This window comes from Acipenser ruthenus, unplaced genomic scaffold, assembly GCF_902713425.1.
Source record: "Acipenser ruthenus unplaced genomic scaffold, fAciRut3.2 maternal haplotype, whole genome shotgun sequence".
Classification (NCBI taxonomy): Eukaryota; Metazoa; Chordata; class Actinopteri; order Acipenseriformes; family Acipenseridae; genus Acipenser; species Acipenser ruthenus.
In genome coordinates, this window is record NW_026708170.1 from 59,128 (window position 1) to 86,469 (window position 27,342).

General features: G+C 43.6%; 2 protein-coding genes across 2 annotated transcripts in view; both read right to left on the reverse strand.

Moving 5' to 3' along the window:
• LOC117395595 (atrial natriuretic peptide receptor 1-like) overlaps positions 1 to 6,880 on the reverse strand; it is a 59,876-nt gene extending 52,996 nt beyond the window's left edge. Inside the window, exon 1 of the mRNA XM_059020179.1 lies at positions 4,093 to 6,880. Within this exon, the coding sequence (XP_058876162.1) occupies positions 4,093 to 4,822 (730 nt within the window). The 5' untranslated portion in view covers positions 4,823 to 6,880. The remainder of the gene's footprint in view (positions 1 to 4,092) is intronic.
• A 5,797-nt stretch (positions 6,881 to 12,677) lies between these two features.
• On the reverse strand, positions 12,678 to 26,297 carry LOC117968708 (interleukin enhancer-binding factor 2 homolog). Its single transcript, XM_059020180.1, has 15 exons — positions 26,151 to 26,297; positions 23,882 to 23,941; positions 23,433 to 23,475; positions 22,202 to 22,306; positions 21,835 to 21,912; positions 20,996 to 21,098; positions 20,536 to 20,601; positions 20,168 to 20,284; positions 19,604 to 19,682; positions 18,925 to 19,012; positions 18,488 to 18,549; positions 17,640 to 17,754; positions 16,460 to 16,550; positions 15,207 to 15,360; positions 12,678 to 12,866 (listed from the first exon to the last, which is right to left on the reverse strand). The coding sequence occupies exons 1-14, from the start codon at positions 26,153 to 26,155 to the stop codon at positions 15,209 to 15,211; spliced, it is 1,164 nt and encodes a 387-aa protein (XP_058876163.1). The 5' UTR covers positions 26,156 to 26,297; the 3' UTR covers positions 12,678 to 12,866; positions 15,207 to 15,208.
• Between the last annotated feature and the right edge of the window lie 1,045 nt (positions 26,298 to 27,342).

Consider the following 27,342-nt stretch of genomic DNA (forward strand, 5'->3'; position numbering starts at 1 on the left):
ACCAGACCTCTCTGTGCTTTACAATGCTTCCCTATGCTTTACCATACCTCTCTGTGCTTTACAATGCTTCCCTATGCTTTACCATTCCTCTCTGTGCTTTACAATGCTTCCCTATGCTTTACCACACCTCTCTGTGCTTTACAATGCTTCCCTATGCTTTACCAGACCTCTCTGTGCTTTACAATGCTTCCCTATGCTTTACCATACCTCTCTGTGCTTTACAATGCTTCCCTATGCTTTACCATTCCTCTCTGTGCTTTACAATGCTTCCCTATGCTTTACCACACCTCTCTGTGCTTTACAATGCTTGCCTATGCTTTACCACACCTCTCTGTGCTTTACAATGCTTCCCTATGCTTTACCAGACCTCTCTGTGCTTTACAATGCTTCCCTATGCTTTACCAGACCTCTCTGTGCTTTACAATGCTTCCCTATGCTTTACCATACCTCTCTGTGCTTTACAATGCTTCCCTATGCTTTACCACACCTCTCTGTGCTTTACAATGCTTCCCTATGCTTTACCAGACCTCTCTGTTCTTTACAAGGCTTCCCTATGCTTTCACTGTGCTTTATTACACTCTGCTGTCCTTTTAATATGGGAAACTTTTATAAGGAACCTGAAGCAAGAAGTTGCAAAATTCAACACTGTCAAGTCTAGGTCATCGTCCTCCGTGCCGTTGCTGGAAGCTGGCGGTTGCAGAGGCCAGTGCCAGCTCCAGTGCTGGTTGAGGTGAGAGGTTGGCTACACCGCTCCAGGGTTCGGTCTTTGAAAGAAAGCATTGCATTAATAAATATGACTGTTTATTTATTCACCCCCAGAGAGGCTGGCAGGCAGACAGGCTGCTAATGAATTAGGGTCAAGCCTGTGGAGTCCTGCCTAATGAAAGCAGACAGCTTGATCAATCAACTGTGCTGGCACCCCGTCTCACTCCTCTCTCTCTCTCTCTCTCTTCCTTCCACGTCCCCCTCGGCCCTGGTCTTTCTCTCTCCCTCCCTTTCTCACTGTCTCCTTCCATTCCATCCCTCTTCCTCCCCTTTTCTCTACCTTCACCTCTCCCTTCTTTTCATTTCTCTCCTTCCATCTTCCTCCTCTCCATGCCTTCTCCTCGCTCCCAAACACTCTTGCTCCCCCTCTCTCTTCCTGTCTGTCTGTCTGTCTCTCTGTCTCTCTTTCTGCATTTCTGTCTTGAATTCACAGTTTACATATCATCCCTCACTCTTGAAAACCAAATTGAACAGCCCCCCCCCCCAAAAAAAAACTAAGATAAAAAACAAACTGGCTAAACAGGTCCACAGGAAATACCTTCTCATCTGATATTTCTTCACAGTGACCTTATAAGGCAGCAAACATGAGCCTAATATAAAATACTACAAGAGAAAGCAAATAGAAAAATGTCATCTTTAAAAAACAAAACACAACTGGCAAATCAGAACGAGCGAACACCGCTTTGAAAACCGTGCTTAGAATGAGGACAGGAAGAGGTGATTCAGATATCAACATCTTCCCTCTGCTTTACCAGACCTCTCTGTGCTTTACAATGCTTCCCTATGCTTTACCAGACCTCTCTGTGCTTTACAATGCTTCCCTATGCTTTACCATACCTCTATGTGCTTTACAATCCTTCCATATGCTTTACCAGACCTCTCTGTGCTTTACAATGCTTCCCTATGCTTTACCAGACCTCTCTGTGCTTTACAATGCTTCCCTATGCTTTACCAGACCTCTCTGTGCTTTACAAGGCTTCCCTATGCTTTACCAGACCTCTCTGTGCTTTACAAGGCTTCCCTATGCTTTACCAGACCTCTCTGTGCTTTACAATGCTTCCTTATGCTTTACCAGACCTCTCTGTGCTTTACAATGCTTCCCTATGCTTTACCAGACCTCTCTGTGCTTTACAATGCTTCCCTATGCTTTACCATACCTCTCTGTGCTTTACAATGCTTCCCTATGCTTTACCAGACCTCTCTGTGCTTTCCAATGCTTCCCTCTGCTTTACCAGACCTCTCTGTGCTTTACAATGCTTCCCTATGCTTTACCAGACCTCTCTGTGCTTTACAATGCTTCCCTATGCGTTACCAGACCTCTCTGTGCTTTACAATGCTTCCCTATGCTTTACCATACCTCTCTGTGCTTTACAATGCTTCCCTATGCTTTACCAGACCTCTCTGTGCTTTACAATGCTTCCCTCTGCTTTACCAGACCTCTCTGTGCTTTACAATGCTTCCCTATGCTTTACCACACCTCTCTGTGCTTTACAATGCTTCCCTATGCTTTACCACACCTCTCTGTGCTTTACAATGCTTCCCTCTGCTTTACCAGACCTCTCTGTGCTTTACAATGCTTCCCTCTGCTTTACCAGACCTCTCTGTGCTTTACAATGCTCCCCTATGCTTTACCAGACCTCTCTGTGCTTTACAATGCTTCCCTATGCTTTACCAGACCTCTCTGTGCTTTACAATGCTTCCCTATGCTTTACCAGACCTCTCTGTGCTTCACAATGCTTCCCTATGCGTTACCAGACCTCTCTGTGCTTTACAATGCTTCCCTATGCTTTACCAGACCTCTCTGTGCTTTACAATGCTTCCCTATGCTTTACCAGACCTCTCTGTGCTTTACAATGCTTCCCTATGCGTTACCAGACCTCTCTGTGCTTTACAATGCTTCCCTATGCTTTACCAGACCTCTCTGTGCTTTACAATGCTTCCCTATGCTTTACCAGACCTCTCTGTGCTTTACAATGCTTCCCTATGCTTTACCAGACCTCTCTGTGCTTTACAATGCTTCCCTATGCTTTACCAGACCTCTCTGTGCTTCACAATGCTTCCCTATGCGTTACCAGACCTCTCTGTGCTTTACAATGCTTCTCTATGCATACAATGCATCAATATCAGGGTGTAGTGCTGTATATTATAAAGACATTTCAGAGGGTCTAGTGCTATCAATATCAGGGTCTAGTGTTTTATTTCTGTGTTCTGTGATTGGTTGTTTATGGTCTGTTTATGTGTTAGGGACACTGAATTTGCAGGGCGCTTCTAGCCCGCGAAAAGTGCGGGCTAGAAGGGGGAGGGGGGGGGGGGGGGGTTGGCTGAAGGTCAATAATAATGTCGGGTTCGTACGGTCGTGGAAATTATGGAATTTTAAAACAGCTATTTCCAGACCTGGAAAAAGTATTGTAAAAATCATGAAAATTTTGCTTAGAAAAGGTTTAATATTATTTCAACTGCGCTATACAGTAAAATTCACCCTACACGAACATTGGTTTGACCCAAGTCCGCACGGCACTGTTTACAGCTGACGTCAGCAGCAGCGTGTCTGCAGCAAGAGACTCCGACGTTTTGTTTGGTTTTGTGTGCGTGGGTGTGACTTCATTTTAATTTTATTTTTTTATAATAAGTAACAAGGTTTGTATTCCTGCGGGGTTATCGGATTCGCTGTGTAATTACTGTTATTAAGCACTAGTAATAATCCGAAGCAGTGGTCTTTCAAAATAAACAAAATCGTGGTTTTACTTCAGCGAAGTACGCTAGAATGGTGTCGTTTTTTTATTAAAATTTATTTCAGATTTCATATTAAGCTTTTTGTGCTCATTCAACCAAGGAATTTGCTATCGCCGTTTAAAACGTTTTGCAAGTCAAGTAAAACTGGCAAAAGTAAAACCAAATTATTATTATTATTATTATTATTATTATTATTATTATTATTATTATTATTATTATTATTATGTTATTTTATCGACAGACTTGCCTAGCTCCCCAATGTAATGCTGGTGCGCCACTGAATACATACGACATTTAATTCTGAAATATCTTGAAATATCTATTTTAAGACCGTGAAATCCCGTGAAATAAGCTGTATTTTACAGTGAAAAAAAAATAAAAAATACAGCCCTAATTATAAAGACATTTCAAAGGGCTCTATCACGTCAATATCAGGTTCTACTATACAAAGGCTCATTTTAATGAGACGTTGTTTCCACCTGATAGAAGATAGATAAATACAAGCCACCTGAATCAGAGACATTTCTCATGGCTGTCTCACAGCACTAAGTGCACTCGGCTGCGGGTCACGCCCAGTGCTGCGGGTTTACTCACTCCTGCCCTTAGAGCGAATCTCCCTAATGAGCTCCTGGTAGTCGACCCCTCCCGCCTCCTTGAACACCGAGTCCCTGACGGTGATGTTGACTCGGGTCAGCTCCTCGTACAGCCCCTCGGCGGTGAAGTAGCACGGCCGGTCGTCCATCTTCTCGTCCACGTAGAGCATGAGCGCCTGCCGGCTCCAGTTGAAGGCGCGGTGGATGTGGATCACGAACTCGCCCAGCTTCTTCTGCGTGGGGCCGGTGCGCGTCACGAACGAGTACAGCTCCTTCTGCGTGTAGAAGGCGTAGGCCGAGGCGCCGGCCGTGACCATCGGCACCTTCCAGTGTGAGGCGAAGCGGCCCACGGGCGCCGAGGTGTAGTCACAGCCGGGCCCGATGAAGGCCGAGGGGTTGTGGGCGAACTTGAGGTCGACAGCCACCAGCGGCGCGATGAAGTCAGAGCAGTTCCCGGCCGAGTCCTCGCTGCTCTCGAAGACGTAACGCAGGTGGAAACCCCGCAGCAGCCCCGCCGAGCCCTGGATCCGCTCCAGCGCCAGGTCCACGGCAGGGCCCACGCGCGGCCACGCCCAGGGGTAGGCGGTGTTGTAGCGTGGCAGGACCACGGCCAGCGTCAGAGTCTTTGTGGCGTCGCGGTCGGTTTTTGGGAGAGGCTTTTTGCCGGTGACGGCTGGGGGCACCAAAATGCAGCTGAGCAGCAAAAAAAACCAACAGCCCAGTGCTGTCATCTTGACTGATTCTAATATTATTATTATTATTATTATTAGCGATATATCAGGCGACCCTCCCTTGTCTCCTAAAACTATCCGTTTTGAAGCCAATTGCTGTTTTTCAATGAGTGGTTTAGTCGGCTACAACAGTATTGATATTGGTTATATCTACTCTCTACAGCACAGGTCTAGAAGATACTTGGCAATGTCAATTAGCAAAGGCAACCTGTATTATATTAGTGAAAGTGTGATGTGTTGGGCTCTCCGGTTTTAGAAAGAGAGTGTCTTCTGAACTACTCCTTTAGCACTGCAGTAGTTTGAATTTAAAGTTTGAATGAAAGGTCTTGCAGCTGATATCTCTTGGTTGAAATAAATGTTATCTTTCCTATAGACCTCTATACAGCGCTTTGAAAGGGTTAAGCTTGGATAATAATTCATTAAACTGGGATAATATCTTCAGAATTCAGGCTCAGAATTGAAAATGTTGTGTACACAAGTACTCTAAATGCAGTCGCTTAAAATGTACCGTTTAAACTGAAGACATTTCCACTGACAGATTCACGAAGAATCTTGTAGGTAAACCAGACGGTCATTTTGTAAACTAGCAAGCTGTGCTGCTAAACTTAAACAGTAAGAAACCTTTTCAACAAATAACAAAAGTAACTGAACTGATTCTGTGGCTAGTGTCGCCGAGTTTAGATCAAACTAAACTGATACAGAATATTTATGATCTTGTCTCACATTAAAGACTTTATAGAAAATTAGATTAGATTGCATTATATTGTAATCAAACCGATTTCCAACCTGATTTTTTTTTTTATTTAATTTAATGTTAGTAGCTAAATTCCCCCAGCAAAATCCTGTATGGTTTTAATGGCAGCAAAGTTTTTGTTCTGGCAATGATATTTGTATTTGAATGTTCAGAAAGACCTTATCTCTAGTTTGAAATAGTGCTGAGTTAGGTCAGCCCTGCAAAAAAATATAAATATGCATATTTCTGTGTATAAATGTTTCAGTTGCTGCTCAGCTCTTGCAGAACAATACTGACCATCCGAATACAAAAACTCCAGCTTCTCCAGATAGTCCTGGTTGAAATATCTCCAAAACAGACATCAATTTGGAATTTTCAAAGAAAAGAAAAAAAAAACAAGCTCAACAGGATCAGTCTATGATGAACAAAACAGGGATCTGGGTTCAAAAATAACTCCTGTCCCAAAGGTCCTGAAAGTTGATCTAAATAACAAAGGTATTTTTGATCAGCTTGAGCATTCAGTGATCCAGGGTTCCTTTAAAGAGAAGCTGTCATTTACAGAGAGCAACAGAAAAAAATCAATCAGTCTCTTACAGTGCGTCTGTGTTTGACCACTCAAACCAGAGAGGGCTCGCACTGTTTTATATCCTTAAGGCGAAACAGTAAAACAGCAGCTTGGTTTTCAGTCTCCCCCGTCTCTCCTAAAGGTCCCACAGGCAGGAGGGTTGCTGTGGTTCTCTCTGCATGTCCTGGGCTGCTCGCTACAGGAATCACATTCTGGATATCGAGCGTGATACAGCAGACAAGCAACGGTGCAATCCCAGAGCCACTGCAGCTGGTATCTCCCTCGTTCACTCTTCCTTCCTTTAGCTATCTCTCTCCCGTTCTTTCTTTCCTTCCTTTCAACTTCAAAACATCTTTTGTTTTAATCGTCCGAGAAAGAAATTCCTCTGAAGAATGAATTGGCTTTTTTTTTTTTTTCTAAAAGTAGTACACTACTTCAAACAGGACTGGTTTGTTCAGCATGGGACGGCATGAGGCATTGTTAGAAGCATCACAAGTATTACCTGCCCTGCCCTGCCCTGCCTCTGAAACTCCAACACGATCAAACAACAGGAAAGAATGAAGCAGGACTCCCCAGAACATCGGAAAACACCTTCCTTCAGAGGAAAAGTCTGCTGCAGCCAAACTTTCCAGTCCCAGGGCTCATTCCAGTCAGGCAATCTTCTTAATGCTAGCGCTGGAGTTTTTCAAAGGAAAGCTTCTCTCAAATATGCTACTGGTTGCATTAGCAGAGAGATAACTGCAAGGATATTGCATGACTCTCTCTCTCTCTCTCTCTCTCTCTCTCTCTCTCTCTCTGACTCCCCCCTCCCTGCCTCCCCCTCTCTCCCTCTCTCTCTCTCTCTCTTGCAATTGGCCTCTCAATGTATTCGCTATATGTAGAAGCTATTATTGGTCAGTGGGTGTTTGCTTTCCCCCCCCATCTCCTTTATAGTTCAGTTCAGCACAACAGCTTTCCACTACAGGCTGCGTGGGGCAGTGGGTGGGTGAGTAACAGACAGGATTCTGTGTATCAAAATAAAAAAAAGGCCAGCGAATGCTTATTCACCAGCATTTCTACTGAGTGACACGGACTGGCTTATCAGCAAAGACACACACAGACTGCCCGCCCACGCCACCTTCTCCATTGAGATGTGGATGGGTTCTGTATTCACTGTGGAGGATTGCAGCGAAAGAGGTGTATTTAAAACATGAAAGAATTGAGTTTTTATTTTGAATTTGAAAATGTTTTACTAAGTTCAAAATAAATGTGTATGTTTGTAGGTTATAATTTCTTGAGACTAAGTTGTTTAGTTTTTCAGAGGGTCTTAATTCGCTTGAAAGGCATTCTTGAAATAAATATTATTATTATTATTATTATTATTATTATTATTATTATTATTATTATTATTATTATATAATTTTTTTTCAAATGTATTTTAGAGCATGTTTTTAGTATCTCGTATTTAAATCTCGCTTATTTCAATCTTAAAGCTGGATGTGAGCTGACATCGCACAGAAACAACGCATTTATTTTTTAGGGCCTACAGTAAGGATATTTTCAAATGTAAGATAACGCTGTATCATTTTGGACGGATGGGGGTGGCAGTCGGCAACACAACAGGTTTTGAAATATCACAATAAAAACACACATTTCAAAAAAATAAAAGCTTTTTTTTCTCGTGAGTTAGCATATCGTGTAGTTCTGCAAACACAGCGTGGAAACAGACACCCTCTGAGGAGTCATTAAATCATTTGAAAAGGTAATTATCCGTAATTAGCTCCAGAAACCACTTGCAGGAGCTTGCTTATTTAATTATTAACACGTGAGCGAGAACATTGTGTTCTGCCTGCCAGCTATCCCAAAGCACGGGGTCTTCCAGATAAAGTCCGCTAAACCAAACTTGCAAACCGCGCTCAATCGATTTCCAATGACGTGTACGTCAAGTGGCGAAGAGAAACACAACGTGTACCACACGTTTCTATAGCACGTTTTAAGTGTTTAAATGCAACAGCTTTTAAACACGGATTGCAGTTCATTAATTGTTTTAGACTCACGGAAATAAACACACTGCAATGTAAATTATATCAATGATATAGTACTTGCATAGGACTTAAACGTTTACAGTAAACGATCTCTGTTGCTGTCACTCGAATGCATGCCTGCTGGTCTCGAAAATTAACCGTTTAGTTTTACTGTGAGTGCAAATCTCATTTTAAAAGGCCCTGTTCTGGGATCCTGAGTTAAATGCGTTTCGTTGCAGTGTTTTAAAATACCGCAGATAGAAAGGCAACCTAGTTTCAATCATTTCTGAAGTACGTGATTTGATAACACCTCTTGTGTTATAACCTGAAGGAAAAACTCATTTTAATTGTTTAATTTTAGAATTTCATTTTTAGAATCATCATTCTTAGGCAAAAAAAAAACACTCTGCCGTGCTCCCTTGGCAGGGTGCGAAGTTATAAAGCCATTTCAAACAGTTTGTGCATATTGGAGAATGAATAAAATATTGTTTTCATTCATAGCTTTCATAAAGATTAGTCGCTTATTAACATGTCGCGATCTCGTTTGTGCCTTCTGTTGTCAATCAAAAAATGAAGGCTTGACCAATTTAAAAGACAATTTAGTTGTTTCACAAAAAAAAAAACGTTAAATGAAATCAATTTTACTATTAACACGTTTCTCAGTGTGATTGAGATACACGAAAGGCTTAACGGGTATCAATTGAATTCTTAAAGGAGAGGAGAAAAGTCGCGGTAAAGTATGGAAAACCGGAAGCCCTACATTATAAAGACATTTCAGAGGGCTGTGTCACATCAATATCAGGGTCTAGTGCTATATATTATAAAGACATTTCAGAGGGCTGGATCGCATCAATATCAGGGTCTAGTGCTATATATTATAAAGACATTTCAGAGGGCTGTGTCACATCAATATCAGGGTCTAGTGCTATATATTATAAAGACATTTCAGAGGGCTGGATCGCATCAATATCAGGGTCTAGTGCTATATATTATAAAGACATTTCAGAGGGCTGTGTCACATCAATATCAGGGTCTAGTGCTATATATTATAAAGACATTTCAGAGGGCTGGATCGCATCAATATCAGGGTCTAGTGCTATATATTATAAAGACATTTCAGAGGGCTGGATCACATCAATATCAGGATCTAGTGCTATATATTATAAAGACATTTCAGAGGGCTGGATCGCATCAATATCTGGGTCAGATATATATTATAAAGACATTTCAGAGAGTTGCATTGCATTAATAGCGCCCAGCATGCTAGATTGTGGAAGTCTGTCGAGAGCAGCACCAGGAGTTCCCGTTTATGGTCAAATCCTCCGGGGCTCCGCGGATCTGCAGCCGCCCTCCTCGCCTCTCTGCTCAGAGGGACGTTTGAGGACGAGCGCCTTTATTCTGTTTGTTTTCTGTTTTTTGCTATCGATAAAAAACTATTTCTCGGAACCACCCCGAGCTGTGCCGACTAAACGAAACTTACTGTTCAGTATTAGTGATCGGAATATAAAACAACTTGCAGAATAAAATGTGTATTTGTAAATTTATGTATGTTACGAAAGGAAACATTGTGGTCTTCAAATATGGTCAGTTTATATACTTACCATTAAATTAATGCAATATTTGTTCAAATGTGTCGATAATGACTCCTGTTATCTAAGTAGTGCTCATCGGTCAATTAGTGCGCTTTATTATATAAATAAATAAATAAACAGCGTTTTGCAGAGGCATTAGAGAAGCCTTATTATTAACAAAACGGCTGATAATCTTACTGTAGCTCAGGAGATACAGTATCACGCAGAAACGCTGAGCCACATTAAATATTGAACGGGGACAGGAATGGCGTTCCAGTATTCCCGTTGGATTCAGTGTTGCACAATGCACCGTGCCACGACCGCACGGGTTTGTATTTCAAGAGGACGTGACCCCCAGCGGCCAGTCTGACAAACTGCACCGTCTGGGATTAGTCACTCACATTGCATCGATATTGCAGGGTACTGTTATGAAATATACATCTGTGTTTGTGGAATAATACAACGTGGCAAAATCGCCTCAAATCTAAACCCTAAATGGTCGATTCTGATGTCGTGCAGTTCTGTATAAACACTTACAGTGTGGAGCGTAAGATCCCAACACTCACGCCACAGTCCTGAAATCTGAGTGATTATTATTTATTTCTTAGAAGACGCCCTTATCCAGGGCGATTTACAATTGTTACAAGATATCACATTATTTTTACATACAATTATCCATTTATAAAGTTGGGTTTTTACTGGAGCAATCTAGGTAAAGTACCTTGCTCAAGGGTACAGCAGCAGTGTCCCTCACCTGGGATTGAACCCACGACCCTCCGGTCAAGAGTCCAGAGCCCTAACCACTACTCCACACTGCTGCCCCCCAGCAGAATTACGTCTAGCTAATTCTATTTTAGGATTGTTATAAATCGTTACAAGATCGATTTTTTAAAAAGAAACCTAACATCTTTGTTGTTTTTTAAATTCACATATTTTTTTTTGAACTTATGAAAATCATGCACAGAAATGTATTTGTTCTAGTTGGTACGATATCGCAAGCCTTTAATCTATAGAAATTGCTAGACTAACTCAGTATCTTCTATCTAGAGGGGCAACTGCAGCTGCTTTGGGTTCGTTGCAATTGAGACACATTTTAATAAGCAGTTGGGGGACTATCTTCAGCTGCTTGGTTTGTTGCAATTGGTATTATCTTCCGTGCTGGTTTAGTACCGTCCTCTGTACGGGATCACCCCCCCGTTAGGACGCTCCTTTCAGTTCGTTACAATTGACCCAAAACGACCGGAACTCCAAATATTAACGGGAGGAGCGACGCGTTTGTTTCTGCACACACATATACATACATATATCCTGTGACGGTTATTTAAAAGGTGAACCAATTCCATTGCTGTAATTGATTTCGCATTGTTTGTAGGCACCGTTTAGATCATTATTTTCAACATCTGTTGAACGTTTTGGTGATGATGGTCAAGACAAAAGGAGTTGGATTCACGTTTCAGAAAAGCACTCCAAATTCAACTGAAACGCTTGAAAGAAAATCAGACACCCGAAGAAAATTAGATACAGCAGGAGAATGGTCTCCAAGCCAAGGACTTGAATAAAGATTTAGAAGCGCCAGGCAGGCTAATGCAAGAACTGTACAAAGACTCCTGAACGCAGAAGATCTGTCTAAAATGTGACAAGAAATATGAACAGGAAACTGAAGCATGCAACAAAACACTCTGGTCCAACAAGACTAAAATATAACATTTCCCCCAAAATGGAACATCTTCAATGAAAAAAAACTTTGTATCTACAGCTACACATGGAGGAGGTTTGATCATGATATAGGGGAGTTTCAGCAGTTCAGGGAGTGGAGATATTCATGCGATTGAAGAAGGAATGAATGCAGCAAAACATTCTACCAACACGACAACGACCCAAAGCATACAGCTAAGTCAACTCTGGAATTCTTGAAGAAAACGAAGACAAGAGTTCAGGAATGACCTTCGCAAATCACCAGATCTCTATCCAATAGAAATGCTTTGGACTGATCTGAAAAAAAGCTGCAGCCAAGCATTGTGTATCCAGTCTGTCTGAGCTGAAGAAATATGCAAGACAGAATGGGCTCAGATTTCACCAGCAAGATGCAACACACTGGATAAGAATTATCAACGTCTGAAAGTCGTATCAATGCAAAAGGAGGACACACGAAATACTGAGGGTCTCCACTACCTTTGTCATGAACGAGTACTTTAAATGAAATATGTTTTTGATCAAGATTTGTTACATTTCAAAGAGTGTTTTGCTTGGTTCTATTATAAAATGGTTAAATTCTACTACATGCTTGTCCTTAATCTGTCACCTTGAATTCTGGTGTAAAGTGTAGTGGGCCAATACTACAGTCCGCAAATGTGCAATTAATGTTTATATCTATAGGGCAGCAGTGTGGAGTAGTGGTTAGGGCTCTGGACTCTTGACTGGAGGGTTGTGGGTTCAATCCCCAGTGGGGGACACTGCTGTTGTACCCTTGAGCAAGGTACTTTACCTAGATTGCTCCAGTAATAACCCAACTGTATAAATGGGTAATTGTATGTAAAAACAATGTGATATCTGTAAAAAAAAAAAAAAAAAAAAAAAAAAAAAAAAAGTGAAATAATGTATAATGTGATTGTAACAATTGTAAGTCGCCCTGGATATGGGCGTCTGCTAAGAAATAAATAATAATAATAATAATATAACATGAACCTAACGTCGAAAAATGAAATCCATTATCTACATACTTAAAAGTTAACTGGATTTTTTGTTGTTGAAAGGAGTGTGGGTCTCAGAGTGGGTGGATCATTATTCTTCTGTTACTTCACATTTGCTATTTAATTGGAAATGTAATCTAAAAACGGCTGGTCCACTGGATTGGGTCAGTTCACCAAAACGTGTGACACAAAAACACACAACGGGTTTGCTCGCTGTGTACCAGGTGAAGCAATCCTCCATCAGACAGCCTCCCTCCCCAAAAACACATGGAATAAATTCAAACCAAACAAGCTCCGAATAAAACCAACACACAAACTTTTAATTTGTCACCACGCAAACATCTTAAAACAAAATAATAAAAAAAAAAAATACAAATGATGCAGACGGTTTGGGAGGGTTCAAGAAAGTCGGGTGACAGGTCTCGGTTGGTCCAGGTCAGTGCCGAATAGTCTGTCCGCTAAGGAACTGCAACAGCAGATGCCTGAGGAAGAAAGAAAAACACAGGAGTTTACACAGCAGACTCATAAGAAAGTTTACAAACGAGAGGAGGGCATTCGAACCATCTTGCTTATTTGGTTGTTAGTAGCTTATTGATCCCAGAATCTCATCAAGCAGCTTCTTGAAGGATCCCAGGGTGTCGGCTTCAACAGCATTACTGGGGAGTTGGTTCCAGACCCTCACGATTCTCTGTGTAAAAAAGTGCCTCCTATTTCCTGTTCTGAAAGCCCCTTTATCTAATCTCCATTTGTGACCCCTGGTCCTTGTTTCAGGTCGAAAAAGTCCCCTGGGTCGACATTGTCAATACCTTTTAGAAGTTGCCCCATTGCTCCCTGTATATACCCCTAATCTCCCCCCATTGCTCCTTTGGCTGGTCTCTTATTTAAACCCAGGTCTGGATTGAATCAAATCGATGTGACCGGCATATCCATTAAAAGAGGTATAGCGGCACCATACATCAATTTAATTCAGGCCTGTTCTGCATCGCCAGCGCCCCTGCTTTAGAAAAAAAATCATAGAAGGCATTTTTGCTCTAAAACAGGTAGATACAAAATCACCAGTTCCAGAGGTAAAAATGAATGTTATTGGAAAGCGCACGTGGGAGGGACACATTCAATGTCCAATTAAAAACTAGCAAGTTTGGTTTGTTTTTGCCTCTCCATGCTACAGCAAATCATTAAGCTTAGCTTTTGCAAGTCCACATCCTCACAGCTACCAACTCTCCAAGCAGTATAAAAACCTGAAGGCTTTTTTCACAACCAGGTCCCCAGATAAAGAGCCTGTTGGCTGATTCTGAAGACCATGGGAAAAAAAAAACAAAAAAAACACACACAACTCATTTTTAGCTGCCAAAGCCCCATGAAGCTGGCAAGCCAGATACGAGAGGGGACAGCTCACAAATATTCTCCCACGCCAGCCCCAGCTTTGAAGAGAATGACAGTTTGCACAGCCTCTGGCACTGACAGCAGGGGTCTGGCACAGCTTAAAAACACGCTCTGCACTCGTTACAGCAGGTTTAAGCAGGGATCAGTGTAGCGACTGGCAGCAGAGGCATCCTGCCAGTGTAGTGACGGGTATCAGGAGGTGCTGCAGGGTGCGATGCTGGAGCAGGCAGGGGGTGTGAAACCAGTCCCAAGAGACTGGCATGAACTATTGGCACTAGCCTTGTGGTCCTTAAACATTAATCTTGTAATAATGATAGAAATGTGTGAATGTATGACCAATAAATCCTGGTAAAGGGTCACACATCTAATTGCTCCAGCACCTTGAAATTGAGACTAGGCTGGCCTTGTAACCATAGCAATAAGTCATCCTAATTATTTATGTTGCTGCAGTTATGACAGGTATGCAAGTTCAAAAACAGGTATGGCAAATGACATTTAATAGAGAAAAATGTAATGTATTGCATGCAGGCAATAAAAATGTGCATTATAAATATCATATGGGAGATACTGAAATTGATGAAGGGGACTAGGAAAAAGACCTAGGAGTTTATGCAGGAGGAGACTGGAAATGTAACTGTTGGCACAAGCCTTGGAATAACAATCTCATCTGGAACTATGATTGAAACGTGTTTCTGCTTTAGTTTGCTTATTTCCTATGCAAGTGTGTGATGAATCCATCTCTGCTCTGTATCCATCTCAGGTATCCGCAGGGGTGGATTTCCCTCACACAGATTCTCTATTTCACACAGAGGCGATGCAGATTCACCTTCACACATTACATGCGACACCTCGGTTAAACACCTACACTGTTGGAAAGCGCAGACGAGTAATGAGAGTGGTGTGTACACAAGCACAGATTTCCAGTGTGCAGAATGATGCCAGCCCTGTATTAGTTTCCACGGTGATAACACCATGCTGATGTATGGGAGGACCCCCCACATTTTCCAGCACAGACTGCAACGCAACTTACTGGCATATCAAGCAAAATGTCACAAGAAACACGTTTTGCATTAAAATAATCTCGAGGGGTGCTAGACAAGATTTCAATAGAGCACTTGGGGATTTAATGCACTACAACACGAGGGTCAGTCTTGTACTGGCTGAACGTGATCATGGCTATCTGAAGACAGGTTTTAAATCTACCCTGGTTGCTTCCTCACACTTTTCTTGAGTTTGTTGGCTTTGAGTCACCATTGTTCTTTCCAGCACCACAGGGATATTGAAATAACTCGGATGCCTGCTTTAGCGATTGCAAATACAAACGTCAGTATAGTAAGCAAGACTCAAATATCCAGCACAAAGATTGTTCCAACCCCATTATTGACTGAATCTCTGAACATTCCTGACTGTTCAGAGGAGCATAGTTTAGAGGCACTCACCTCTATTCCTGTGTCTCCATGCTCTCCTCCTCTCCCTCTCCTCCTTCCTCCAGATTCTCCTCTTCTCCCTCTTTCTTCTCAGGGGGCTTCTCGTAGGCTTTCTCTGAGGGGGTCACAATCACTCCGTCCCACGTGGACATTTCAGAGGCCAGGTCTAAAACAAGCAGAGCAGAGTGCGTTACAAAGAGGATTACACTGCAAAGCCACAGACAGTGCAATGTGGGTTATAATGAGAATAAAAAAAAAATCAGCAGGGGAAAGGAATTATGGGGCAAATGGGGGCCACAACCGCATCGCTTTATAACCGGTTCTACAGTATAGAGGGCCACCTTAAAGGGGGGAGCAGTTTTAAGAAAGGTAAGGGAGTTGAAAAACTGAATTGGTCAGCAATAAGGGAAACATGGATAGCCTATCTAAAGAAAACGAACGGCTCTGCGTCACAGGTGCAAGAAGATTCATTCAATCTTATCAAAAGGAATTCAAAAATAGAGAACTGTAATCCAAATACTCAGCTGTCAATGACGGGCAAGGACAGAGAGTATTGCTGGAATACTCAAGCACACACACAGCCTAATAAATGCAATCCCTAAAATGCATCTTCCACTAATCCCTCTTGAACAGGGAGCCCTTCTGGCAGTGTTCGTGGAATCAACACTTCAGAAATCTCAGTTGATGAAAATAATGATCCGAGGGTGCGTCACACTCGACACAGGTGCAGATGCGGGCAGCCGAAACTGAGCTGGAGTTCCGGAAAATGTGAACGAGCGATTTGCTGCAGCAATCAGAGCTAGAGTGCCTGTATTGGGATGTACTGCAGAGTTCTGCGAAATGGATTGAAATCTGCAGATAGAAGCAAGCAGCACAAGGACAAAGGAATCCTGTGCTATTAGTATAATACTGTGGGAGTGCGTGTGCAGGAACCCACACACACCATCAAGCAGGAGCCACACGCTACTGAAAAAACTGTACAACAAAGTCACAAGGTTTCAACGCACATGCATTTTAAAAAGCAGTCTTGTGGTTTGCTTTTTTCAGGGGACAAATGTAAGCTTTCAATAGTGTCTTGCGAGGTCCTAGTCCACTTTCAGGCACATCAGCACTCCTCGAAAGGAATTGAATTCACACCCATCCCCTTATTTGTCTGACAAAGTTCCGTTTGGATGAGGGGGGGAAGTCAATAATACTCCTAAAAAGGTGACGCTAACCCTCATGTACACCCTCTCTGCCTGGCTGTTTTAAATAGATTTACTTACAGCTGGCATCTCCTTCCAGCCCCAGGATCTTCCTGTAACCCCCATGAGAGAGGATCCTGACGAGGGACTGCGCTGTGAAGCACACCATGTCCTGCAAGACAAGACAACCCATTAGAGACGAGACTAGCGCCGCACCCTCCCATTACTGGGACTGAGCTCCGCCCAGAAACCAGGCGAGGGTCGCCGCTGTGGAAAAAAAAAAATCGGGTTAATGTACCATAGAGCGGAACGAGTGTAGGAACAGCCGCTTGGGTTTGTGTGGATTGTTGTTCTCCACGGTTAAGAAAAGCAGCAGAAAAATCACAAGTTTGAAACGGTAGAATCAGATTCAAGTCAACAGCAATGACTCATCCGACCCGATTTCTGTGGAAAGCTCAACCCAATAAATCTGTTCATGCAGCTCTGCCATGCGCAGACACATTAACCCCAGCGTGCTTAACAGAGGTGCAACAGTTCACGGTGTACATTTGTTACATGGGGCATGATCTGTAGAGACAAGACCAAAAGCACACTATAGCTCACTGTAGTTAACTGAACAGTTCTTCTATGAAGTGCTGTTTATAGTTGGTATGAACACACTTTCCCATTTCATTTGTCTTAATGGTCCATTATTAAATCATGCAAGCAGCCCATCACGTGTATGGAGACACTCGTGCATCGTTACACATCCTAGTGCTCAACCTCACCCGGGAAGAGATTTGCACAGAGACACTTTCCTACACGTAGCAATGTTCCCTAGGCTTGTGTACAGGTGTGGACACGCTGGAGGCTCAGTGGTTTACATGTTCAAATTGAATGTGGGTAACAGCCCAACCTTGTGGCAGAAAATGGTAATGTGTTCAAGTTATGCAATGATTTAGGAACTAAAAGCAACCTTATGCTAGTACAAGATTAATACCAATCAAGGTCTATGCAAGTCAGCTGATCTTACCCAGCACCCTATACTGTATGTTTTTGCAGTATCGCCAATCCTAATGTGACAATTTCCACATGATACAAACTGATATACAGCACCCTACACTATATTCTTCATATATAGTTAAAAGCATGATTAAACCATATAGCCAAGTGTGATGGGAGGTCATACCAGGATCTGCTATATATTGCACACAAGCATGCTAATACAAAGCAAGTCTTGTAGTCTGAACTCCAGTATTTCTGTTGGTAACCGCGTTGTTACCTGCTGCTCCAGAGTCATGACCGTGTGCACGCGGAAGTTGCCGCTCTCACAGGGGTCTGTGATTCCAACAGAGCCAGGCAGGAAGAGACCAGCGGCCAGCATCTGCAGGCACCGTCTGCAAAGAGACATAAAAAAAAACACAGCAGCGTTAAACTCGCAGGAAGAGACCGACTTCAACGCTAAAACATCCCGTCCTTAAGCAACGACTGCAGGAGAGCTTACGAGAACATTTGTTTTCGGAGTGGATAACTACCAGCAAGGGACACAGTTCTCTGCACAGCCTCTTGTTATAGCCAGAACTTGACAACTGCTGGAGTCTCATACTCAACTTGAAACAATGGTATCAATTTTCAGAGTGGGCAGCTCATAAGCAAACGCCATAGTGAGAGAGAGAGAGAGAGAGAGAGAGAGAGAGAGAGAGAGAGAGAGAGAGAGAGAGAGAGAGAGAGAGAGAGAGAGAGAGAGAGAGAGAGAGAGAGAGAGAGAGAGAGAGAGAGAGAGAGAGAGAGAGAGAGAGAGAGAGAGAGAGAGAGAGAGAGAGAGAGAGAGAGAGAGAGAGAGAGAGAGAGAGAGAGAGAGAGAGAGAGAGAGAGAGAGAGAGAGAGAGAGAGAGAGAGAGAGAGAGAGAGAGAACGGAAAAATTCAGGCTCGTAGCCCATTTTGTATAAATGGGATAAAGGAAATATCTGGGGTAGAAACTTCTGTACATCAAGTTTATGAAATCTAAAGCGTTTTAGATCTACCTGCCACCTTCCACAGTGCAAGTTCTGTATAGTCACAAGCTACTACAACCTGCCCTATACTGTAACTGTCTCTGTCATGAATCAGACAAAGGAAGGGAAGCTCACCTGTAAGCGACATTGAGGGACAGGGGCTGCCTAGAGGGGTTGTTCATCACTGCAGAGTGTCCCTGGAGAAAGAGAAGAGAATTAGAGGCCGTCCTTGCCGTCCTTAAATAGTTAAGTATTAAGAAGCAAGTGTATTGATGTTATAAAAATTACATTTGGAAGTCTATGCTGGATCCTGAGAGATATCCATGTATTTGGTTAAGTGTTTCATATAATGCTTCTCATTTATAAAATGTAAGCTTTTATAACCTTTACAAAAGAAACCCTTGTGTGTTTTGCATGAACTGCAGCTGTTGATTTCACACAATCGACAGCGTGTTTAGCCAGCAGCTAGAGGCTTCAGATTCTTTTATGAATAAAAAAAAAAAAAGTGCCCGGCTGATCTGTTCTGCAGCGGTGCGCTGCTGAAACGCTTCCCCGGTTCCTCTCCCACTCACCAGCAGGTCTATGATCCAGGGTGTGAGAGGCTCGAAGCCGGGGAAGCGGGCTCGGAGGTCCTTCAGGAGACGGATCAGAACCTTCACGCTGCAGGGAGGAGAGGCAGGGTTAGGAGTGCAGGCTTCCTTTTAAAAAACCAACCACTGGACCTGGGGTCAACATTCATAATTACAATGGAACTGAATCGAGGCACACCAGTATACTTCAAAATATATGTGAATGGCTAATTATGAGCTCTATAATTAGACACACTTTTCCAAGCTTAATTATTAGCAGTTAATTAACCGTGCTGTGTTTTGCATTGAACAATCACTCACATTTTCCAACCACTGTGTGTCCCCATTCAGGGATGGCAATAAGACTCCTATTGCATAGCAGTTTCACCCACTCTGGGGTTTCTTATGAGCTTGATGAGCCACAGTGTATAGCTCAGGTGTGTCTTAAACTCCTAGCAAAACCAGGAATGGAGCAAACTGCTTTGCAAAGGGAGGCACTTCCATTCCTACCATTTTTGGTTTTAAAAATATGTATAGAATGTCTGTCGGTACCTGTGATCACAGGATTAGAATTGCACTTTATTAGAATAAACATGTTGGGTGTTTTTTGTTACTTTAGAATTGCGATTACTGCAGACCAATTGTAAGCACTATATGAAGCGAAGAGGAAAAGCGTTCTTACGTGGACTGCGACGCGTTCTCCTCGAACCAGCGCGCGTGGCGGATCGCTGCGAGGGCGCTCTGAAGAACCTTGATATCCACTGAAAACAGAGCAACAGGACAGTCACGTGGGGGACAGGACTTACAAGAGCGATAGCCAGTTAGATCATTTTGGCAAAAACGCCCCACCCCAGAACCGATTACAGCCGCACAAACCGATTATTCAGATAAGCTCACCCCTTGCGAGGGTCACTGGTGTTGATCGGGCTAAAACGTACTATCCCAAGTGAAGAGAGACAGCAGCTTGGGTTTGTGACGACCAGGACGGCTGTTTTTCTTAAGATTGCTCGGAGAACAGCAATCCGCACGAATCCAAGCAGCTGTCTCCACAGATTAGTAAAATCAGCCCAAATCACCAAGGACCCTCGGGGCCTGTGGAGAGCTTCATCCAAATCGTTTTGTGCAGCTCAAACAGATACCGGGTTGGGGAGAGGAGTATGTTAAGTGTAACAGAGTGCAAGAGACAGAACTATCCACAAAGGCTAGTCTTGCAGACAGTGAAAAGGCAGTAAAGCGTGCGACGCACAGTGCAGCTCTGCATCCAGCTTGCGCAGGTTCGGAGGCACCGTGGTGATGAGGATCTTCACAGTGGCGTCGGCAGAGCTGATCTCAAAACCGGTCTCGTTGGTGAGCATGGACAGCACTGCGGGGGAGACGGAGCAGAACATGTAAAAGACACCAAGTTAAAAGCACAAGATCACGCAAGGCTTTGAAAACCAAAACAGTAAGACAAAAACAAAACAGAGAATTCTTGTTGAAACGTTAGAGGTTTCGTTCCTACATAAACAATGCAGGTGATGCAACTTAGGTTTACTCCAATTAGTTAGAATGGAATTGTACAGGTAGTCAGGAATGAGACTCAAAGCAGATTGTGGAAACTAATTCTGTACAGACCTTCTGCTGGGTCCTGTGTTCGGAGGGTCTCTACAACTTTGTTTCCAAGAGCTGCAACGGCTTCAACTAAAACAAAAAAAAAATCACAATTAGCTGGAAGCAACACTTCAGAAGATACTAAACGGTGCTGCATGAAAACAATGCGGATTGAGAGCTCTGCTGAAATCAGGTGAGAGTTATCGGTGCTGCTTGGGCTAATTTACCATTCAAAATTAAACAAGTGACAAAACAGCTGCTTGGGTTTGTGACGATCGCTGCTTTTCTTACTCTGTGGAGAGCAGCGAACCTCACAAACCCAAGCAGCTGTTTCTTCACTTGGAATAGTAAAATTGCCCGATCAACACCAAAGATCCTCGCCTGTAGTGAGCTTATCTGATTAATGTGTTCGTGCTACACTAAAAACCAAATACTATAGTCTCCCTCCCGCCCGCTGAGACCCTGGCGCTGCGGAGATACCCACGTGTGGGCAGGATCTTGAGAATGACGACCAGGTCTGCCACGTTGTGCCCCGTGGTCATGGTGCCCTTCTTGTAGGAGCCCACCTGGCGCACCTCCTCAAGTTGCTAGAGAGAGAGAGAGAGAGAGAGAGGGAGAGGTCAGGCACAATTAAAAGAATAATGTAAAAAAAACTAACACTTTCAAATTCACAGACACTGTTCAAATGCAGGGTTAGGAACTCGTACTATTTCTGCACCCAGTCCTGGGGTTCAGAACTCCCCTTGTTCAGAAATATTATTAAAATCAACAGGTGCCAGGAGTTTGAACAACCAGACTCCTACTAAATCTGCTCTGAATGAACTGTACATGTACATTAAGTGATCATGCGTGAATAAGACACGCCTGCATCTGTAGGTTGACTGTCAGGAATTGTTCATGCAGCTATACAGGAAGAAACAATATGTTTAACAGGGGGTGCTGAAACTCCTGGCTACTGAATCACTTCAATTAGACTTAGAGGGGAGCTCTGAACCCCAGGACTGGGTGCAGCAGCAGCAGGGCTAGCGTGAGTTTAACCCTGCTCAAACTCCTGGCTCCTGATCATGTCAATATTAATAGACTTCATTGAGGGGAGCTCTGAACCCCAGGACTGGGTGCAGCAGCAGCAGCAGCAGGGCTAGTGTGAGTTTCTAATCCTGAACTGGGTTGGATGTTTCAAGACATTTTCTCCAAGCTTTGTCAACTTTGTAGAAAATCATTGCAAACTGCACCACTTTTGTGTTCCATGTATTACAGTATATATAGAGTCACCACTGGAGCACACGGCACACCACGCTGACAGACACAACACGCCACACTCACCACTTCGAAGTTACCGGGGGCAACAATGAGGTTGTCAATCACGTTATTGATCTTTGTGACCAGGGACAAGATCGAAGACTGAAAGAGAGAGAGAGAAATAAAATGAACAAAAAAAAAAAAAAACACAAAGTCTACCACCAGAGGGAGACTGACGCACTGGAGACACAGTAACCTGTCTAATCTGGCATCAGTTGGGAGCAGGAAATTTTAGCGGATCCTACAGTGTGCTGTTCCGGATTCTAGAGGGGATCACACCATGCATTCCAATAGGGATTTGGCCAGGACTGAAAAGTCATGCTGAATTATACAGGATGCCAGTTTATAGAGGGGCTGGATTAACCAGGTTTCACTGCACACACACACACACCTGCTCTGTAGGGGTGGGGCTGAGGTCCTGGTTCCTCTTCAGCAGACACTCGCTGAAGGCTGTCTCATCAGGTGCAGGCTTCACTCGGGGGAAGGCCATTTCACACTGGAGCAGAGACGAGAGAGAGAGAGAGAGAGAGAGAGAGAGAGAGAGAGAGAGAGAGATGTATATAAATAGAGCTGACAGGGTGTGGGGCAGCACAGGAGACAGTAGGAAGGTGTTGAGAAGCCATTTCATACTGAGCAAGCACACAAAGACAGCAAGCAACTACAGGTGCGACATGAGTAAGGAGACAAGACACAGAATATATAGGAGGGAGACCGACAGACAATACACATCAATGAAGGACAGTCACTGCCTCACATTACCCAGCACAGACCAGTGTCTGCAGTCAACAGCTCGTGGTCACAGATAGTGACACGTTTCCAAGTCTATAGTCTAAAAGCAAACACCTTTGACACTGCAGTTCTAGTGCAGATGCTACTAAAGTCCACATTACAGATCAACTAGACAAGTCTAGTTCACATTGTTTTAGTTTAAAAGATTGTGCAAGCGCATATATATATTTTCCTTAGCAGTATTTCAAATTGCACTCGAGGTCTGTAGAGAGATTTGAGACTGCTTGCCATCACCACCACTACAGAAACACACAGTATTATTATTATTATTAGTTTATTTAGCAGACGACTTTATCCAAGGCCACTTAGAGACTAGGGTGTGTGAACTATGCATCAGCTGCAGAGTCACTTACAACTACATCTCACCCGAAAGACGGAGCACAAGGAGGTTAAGTGACTTGCTCAGGGTCACACAATGAGTCAGTGGCTGAGGTGGGATTTGAACCGGGGAAAGCCGGATGTATCCATCAAGCATGGAGAGACAGACAATGACAGGCGAGAAACAATTTCATACTGAGCAAGAGAACACGCATGCGAGAGAGGGGAGACGGAAATAAGACTCCTATTGTGTAGCAGTTTCACCCATTCCAGGTTTTACTTTGATTAGCCAAAGTTTATGGGTGTGTTATTAAACTCGGTAAAAACAGGAATGGATCAAACTGCTACGCAAGAGGAGTCTCATTCCCATCCCTGGAGAGAGACAGATGACACATGTTCTTAAAACAAAGGCCAGCCCCCGACACCATTAAGAGGAGACACGCATCCACTCACACGGTGATTCAGTGCATGTCTAGAAAAGTATTCTAGGATGCTACACAAGACAAAGTACTCACCACATAGAAATCAAACGGTATGTGTGGAACAAAGGGCCTGTACCTGCAAAGCAATGCAAACTGTCATTCAGAGAGAGGCTCCAGGGTTAAACACAGCCTCCAAGCTTGCTAGAACATGTCCAAAGTGTTTTTGCCATCCTTGGTCACTCAAATTCAGCCACTGTAAGGTTATTGATTTGAAGTCACTCAGTTTTATTGGGTAGGAGGGCAGAGGAACGAAAACAGACCAATGCCAGACAAGCTTTAACCTTGTCCATCAAGTTCAGCCTCAGCTGTCTAGATGTTTTTTGCAGTGAAAGATGGGAGAAAGTGTGTTGGTTATTTTTTATTACCAACACTTTTGGTTGAGAGTTACAGTTTCTGTTTTGAACAGCCGTATGGTCTCTTGTGTCCAACACCCTCACCTACCCCCAGGGGCAGTTCATTGACCCCAGCTGAGCAGCACCTACCCCTGAGCGGGACCTCCTCTGGAGCCGAACCGCCCTCCACGGCCTCGGCCTCTATCACCTCTGCAGGGACAAAGACAAGCATTAGCGCCACACTGTGGAGGAATGGAAAATTAATACAGAACACACAGACACAGAGAGGAGAGAGGAGAGTGGAGAGAGAGAGAGAGAGAGAGACACAGACAGACAGACACAAAGAGAGAGATCACACAAGCTGCATATGAAGTGACTGACATGCAACACACATTAGATAAACGTGGATTAAAGCCAATGGCAACATGGTTCAAGTTTATGGTAGTGTTATTTTAGCAAGAACATTGTGCAAAACAATATTTTAGGCCACTGCAGCTATATGCAAATCAGCCACATGCCCAAACACACTTGTTTATGTAAAGAGAAAAAAAATTAAAAGATAAACACTTTATTCTGGAGAAAAACGCCAGAAAGTGAAAATTACAGGAGTGACTGATATGGGGCTTATTACCAGCACACCTTCTAATGACAGTGAGAAACAGGCAAAAGACTGCTGCCGGTAGTGTAAGCAATTATTGAATTATTGGGCTCAAGCTTTCAGAAGAGTTTAGTTGAAGGAATCAACGAATTTGTTTTGTGGGGCTTCTGGCTGAAGTCAGGTCGTGTAAGTAAAATAACATCTGCCTGCAACACAAGCAGCTCAGCCTGCCTAACACAGTGCGACACAAGCAGCTCAGCGTGCCTAACACAGCGCGACACAAGCAGCTCAGCCTGCCTAACACAGCGCGACACAAGCAGCTCAGCCTGCCTGACACAGCGCGACACAAGCAGCTCAGCCTGCCTAACACAGTGCGACACAAGCAGCTCAGCCTGCCTAACACAGTGCGACACAAGCAGCTCAGCGTGCCTAACACAGTGCGACACAAGCAGCTCAGCCTGCCTAACACAGCGCGACACAAGCAGCTCAGTCTGCCTAACACAGCGCGACACAAGCAGCTCAGCCTGCCTAACACAGTGCGACACAAGCAGCTCAGCCTGCCTGACACAGCGCGACACAAGCAGCTCAGCCTGCCTGACACAGCGCGACACAAGCAGCTCAGCCTGCCTGACACAGTGCGACACAAGCAGCTCAGCCTGCCTAACACAGTGCAACACAAGCAGCTCAGCCTGCCTAACACAGTGCGACACAAGCAGCTCAGCCTGCCTAACACAGCGCGACACAAGCAGCTCAGCCTGCCTAACACAGTGCAACACAAGCAGCTCAGCCTGCCTAACACAGTGCGACACAAGCAGCTCAGCCTGCCTAACACAGCGCGACACAAGCAGCTCAGCCTGCCTGACACAGCGCGACACAAGCAGCTCAGCCTGCCTAACACAGCGCGACACAAGCAGCTCAGCCTGCCTGACACAGCGCGACACAAGCAGCTCAGCCTGCCTAACACAGCGCGACACAAGCAGCTCAGCCTGCCTGACACAGCGCGACACAAGCAGCTCAGCCTGCCTAACACAGCGCGACACAAGCAGCTCAGCCTGCCTGACACAGCGCGACACAAGCAGCTCAGCCTGCCTAACACAGCGCGACACAAGCAGCTCGGACAAGCACAATTCAAGTGGAATAAAACGAAACACGAATTTAACTGCAGCACACGTTGTAGAAACGGAAAACTAGCGCAGGGCTTACAAGAAAGATATGTTATATTTAAAATGCAGTACCCCCGCCCCCTAAAAACACGATATTTAACAAATTAAAAGCGAAATTCAAGACAGCTGAATGAAACAACACGGTAATAAAACAGAACTGAAAGTTAGTTCAGCCGTCCATTGGAGGCTAAACAGAAACATTGCATTGCTGTGCCACCGGGAGCCCGTCTTTGTACAACAAAAACGTCCAGTTACGGGATTTATTTGGGCTGTAAAGTCGTGTATATACACGAGGGGGGGGGGTGATTCAAACGAGGCCGTGGGGGGTAAATAATATAATATCGACTACCACAAACCCATTCATTGCAAACAACGGCGTCTAGGAAGTTCGCCCGTTTCTAAAAACAGACCGTATCCACTTTCCTCGATCATTATCCGCTACTTTATACCGTACCGCTAGAAAGGGAGGGTGCGATAAAGTATTTCCTCGCGAAAACCAAGAAACAAAACGTGGGCTCCTACTTGCGAGTCAGTTCACTCGAGCTTCGGGGATTCAAGTGGGCCTACGGCCAGTTCTCTCCCCTACCCACAACTCAACAGTTCATGATATTGTAAAAAACATTATTATTTTTAAGATAAGTTGCAGTTTAGTATTTACCTCATGATTGTGTACGACGTTGTGGATGTTTTTTTTGAAACGCTGAGAGGATTGAAAACACAAGCCCGCTACACGCTGCTTGCAGGCCCACTGGAGTCTTTGTATCGCTGTACGGTCGCTTAATCTAGACCCGGCTGCAGCCAATCACATGCGCTGGGGGTGGACACAGTTAACGATGATTGGCTGCTTGGGGCAGAGAAGGCGGAACATGGTTGGGACGGTGCTGTTATTCGGGAAACTTTCACCAGGTGGCGGTGTCGACACAAATGAGATTAGAGGCTTTTAAAGGGAGTCAAAATAACATGAGCTCCGTGTGGAGCAGAGTGGCGCAGCGGAAGCGTGCTGGGCCCATAACCCAGAGGTCGATGGATCGAAACCATCCTCTGCTAAGAATTATTATTTTTTTTTTAATTTTTTTTTTTTAATGTAATTTTATAGATAATATAAATAAAATAATTTTAAAAAAATAAATAATAATAATAATAATAGCGAGCTTCTGGACAACAATCTACATGGAAAACAAAACATTCTGTTCTGAATATTCCAGCGGCTTCATCATGCTGCATTAAACGAGCGTCATTTATTTCCAGACATTTGTTGGGAGATCCCTAATATTTTAAAGAAATGTCTTATTTATTTATTTATTTATTTATTTATTTCACATTTATGCATACACGCCGACAGTCCCTATATGGTCGGGACAGCCCCGATTTCCTAGCAAATGTCCCGCGTCCCGATGCATAGGAAGAAAGTCCCGATATTTACCCATAGAAAAAAAAAATCATTTATTCTGCACAGTAGAGTTAGTGAAAACCACACGCTGTGCGCTTCGTTATGTGTGTTTTTACTGTCATGATGATCGTAAAAAAGACATGCTTTTGAGATATTAATTTGCTGTGTGTTTTTCTCCCTTTTGAGTTGTGTTGAATGCATTTGTACTGTGGGCGAAATTTCAATGCAGACTTTTTATAGAAACGTTTTCACACTAACTTTTGTACTTGATAACATTAATTTATAAATCCTATTGATGCCTATGATTAATACGTTTTGTGACTAATCCGAAGCTATTAATACGTTTGAATAATAACTAAGTCGAGTTACTAACCATGTTACATACTTGATTTATTAAAATGTTTGGATATAGTTACCTGATTGATTACTGTCTTGTTCAGTCATCTTAAAATACTGAGGA

Excerpts from the sequence above, each read along its gene's own strand:
- LOC117968708 (XM_059020180.1), bottom strand. Across the intron at positions 22,307-23,432 it reads TACCGTTTGATTTCTATGTG|TGTGAAATGGCCTTCCCCCG; the intron begins GTGAGTACTTTG and ends TCTCTGCTCCAG. Across the intron at positions 21,913-22,201 it reads GCCCCACCCCTACAGAGCAG|TCTTCGATCTTGTCCCTGGT; the intron begins GTGTGTGTGTGT and ends TCTCTCTTTCAG.